Source organism: Colobus angolensis, unplaced genomic scaffold (genome assembly GCF_000951035.1).
Source record: "Colobus angolensis palliatus isolate OR3802 unplaced genomic scaffold, Cang.pa_1.0 Scaffold44, whole genome shotgun sequence".
NCBI lineage: Eukaryota > Metazoa > Chordata > Mammalia > Primates > Cercopithecidae > Colobus > Colobus angolensis.
The window spans coordinates 5,551,352-5,554,226 of NW_012117821.1; the positions used below are offsets into that span (position 1 = coordinate 5,551,352).

The 2,875-nt window shown below is 44.3% G+C and overlaps 1 protein-coding gene across 1 annotated transcript in view; it reads right to left on the reverse strand.

Moving 5' to 3' along the window:
- Window positions 1–2,875, reverse strand: part of GSTO1 (glutathione S-transferase omega 1) — a 52,161-nt gene that overhangs the window by 21,237 nt on the left and 28,049 nt on the right. Inside the window, exon 4 of the mRNA XM_011957331.1 lies at window positions 2,655–2,756. Within this exon, the coding sequence (XP_011812721.1) occupies window positions 2,655–2,756 (102 nt within the window). The remainder of the gene's footprint in view (window positions 1–2,654; window positions 2,757–2,875) is intronic.

Sequence of the window (2,875 nt, forward strand, 5' to 3'; positions counted from 1 at the left end):
ACTTTTAAAAGCATGAAGGAGTACACCACTCTCCTGCTTGACAGGCTTCAATTACTCACCATCAACTCTGAAATAAACTACAAATCCGCGGGCACAGTGGAAAAGGCCTTTCAGTGTCTGACTCTGGTCCACCCTCCACATTCGCCTCTTACCAATCACTCCCTCGCTGGCAACCCCTCACTGGTTACTGTTTGCCAAACACACCAGGCTCTCGCCCTTGTGCCTCTAATTCATCCTAAGAGTCAACAGAGGCATTATCTACCCCCACAGACCAGCCTTCTCGTATGCATGTCTCCAGTCTAGCACTCAACACACCCAGGTTTTAAATGGGCTTAACAGCCTATCTCCCCGTCCAGGCTTTGAGCCCCTTGAAGGTCTTGAATATTTTTTACTCCTAGTACACAGTTCTGAGCCTTTACAAAGAGGCCACTCCAATTTGCAAAACAGGACTAGTACCATTTGTACCTGAGAAGGCTATTGGAAAGATTCAATGAGATGATGTATGCAAACTATCTGCAGCATGATTCATGGCACAAAATACTGGTTCACTTGCCCTGGAAAAGATTCCCGATTGAAGAACTGTATCTTCATCATAACCCTATACTTTCATCATAATTTAAAAAGTTCATCCATCATCCAAATGGAGGTAGGAGGGAAACTGATGAAAATGTTTCAATTACTGTATCTTTGAATTCAAAGGGTTTTTTCCCCCAGCTCCTTTCCCTGGTCCAGTATCTGTTTATCTGTGAGAAGGTAACCAGGCATGATGGGGTCCATTCAGCTGATCTTTAAAATAAAGACCATAAATTCTCTAGTCACAAGATTTTTCAAACTTCTTTTTTAAAGCAGCAGCTCTCCTTTCTCCCCAAATGCCATCTTCTTAGATGTGAGGTTGAACATGGTGGTTAAAGGCAGTGCTGACCTGAGTGAAGCAGTGTCTGGAACCATCTACCAGGCCTCCACTCGCTGGGAAGTTGAGTGGAGAACCCACTGCAGAACCCAGAGGCTCTGAGGAACACACATTTCAAAATATTCCCTCATTTTACACACGGGAAAACCAAGGCCCAGAGAGGTACAGAACATTGTCCAAGGTTCTGGAATTTAGTAAAGCCAAGCCTAAGATCCAAGACTCTTTCCACCACATCATACGGCCTCCTTGGGGTCAAGGCCACAGTTGGTGACCTCAGGACAAAAGGTTGACATTTCCTACACATGACCATTCATCATCCATAAATACTTAACTGTACAAATCTGAGATAGGCAACTGGAAATATCAACACATTTAATCTGTTTCCACTTGATAAAGGTCAAATAGAAGAGTATTAATAACCAGTCTTCCCTTAAGGGGAAAAAAATCGTATTCTCTGGCTGCCAATAGAGGAACCACCCACCCATAAGGTGAATTTATCAGTTTCTGGAACAAAAGAAATAATGGAAGTAAAAGAACTGCCTTCCAGATTATTCTAGAAGTATGGGATACGTAGCTCCATTACTGCCGGGTTAATGAAGGATCTACTGGCAAAGAGTGCTCCTGCCACCTACCCATTTTCCCCTTCTTCCTTAATTACAGACCCCTGATTTTATTCAAGGTAACCCAGCTAAAAGACTGTATTTCCCAGCTTTCCCTAAGATAGTCATGACCCTACAACTAAGATCTGGCCAATGAAATGTAAACAGCCATTGGGTAGAATTTCTGGTAGGATTTAAAGCCCTTAAAAGGGGCATGGCCATTTGCCATTTTTTTCTTTATATTCTGCTTTTCAGAGCCTGGAACTTGGATGTGATGGCTGCAGTGACAGAAGCTATTTTGTTATTTTGAGGATGATAGCCTTGTACTAAGCTGCACTAAGGATGACAGAGCCCATAAAGAGAAAGAACTTCAGTTCCTGACAATGTCATAAAGAAGCCATCAAAATAGGCCTGAACTGCCTAGCTCTGGCTTCTTTTTTTTTTTTTTTTGAGTCAGTCTCTCTTACTCTGTCACCCAGGCTAGAGTGCAGTGGTGCAATCATGGCTGACTGTAGCCTTGACCTCCCAGACTCAAGCAATCCTCCTGCCTCAGCCTCCTAAGTAGCTGGGACTACAGCTATGCATTGTTATGCCTGGCTAAATTTTTATATTATTTTTGTAGAGGAGGGGTCTTGCTATGTTGCCTAGGCTGGTCTTAAACTCCTGGGGTTCAAGTGATCCTCCTGCTTCAGCCTCCCCAAGTGCTGGGATCACAGGTGTGAGCCACCATATATGTGAGAATAAACCGTTATAATATGTGAGAGAATGTTACATAAGACAGTAAACTCTTACAACATGAATTTACAGTAGTTAGACTCCAGCAGCCAAAGACAATCCCTAACCTTTACAGACCTTGACCTCATTGGCAGAAGCTACAGAAGCCATGCAGAGATACTCAGAAAGATGGGGCGACTCTGGGAAAGGAAGCAATTCATGGCATGTCCTCCCCAACTCCTCATCAGATTTTCCAGAATAAGTCCAGAGCACGTTAGAGGAGGGCAAACATGCAATCAGATGATCAGAAGTCTGACTTATCAAAGGCAGAAAGAATAAGCCTGTGAAGGCCGGTGTCAGAGTGACCAGGTTAGCAACCCTGCCTGGCTTCCTCCATTGTAGCTGACCAGGAGAGGGACCCCTTTTTGTACCTCTTCCAGGTTGCAGAATTCCTGACGCAGGGCTGCCTTCAGATCAGTGCATTCTCTCCCACATCTCAATGCTACCAGGCACTCCTTGGTCAAATGTGGGACCTAATCAGAGGACACAGGTTCTCAGTGGAGAAGTCTGTGGAAACTTCCAGTTCCTGCTGTGCTTGAAAAGGCAGCAAAGCTTTATAACTCCAGCCTAACAGGGCAACACCCACATCCGA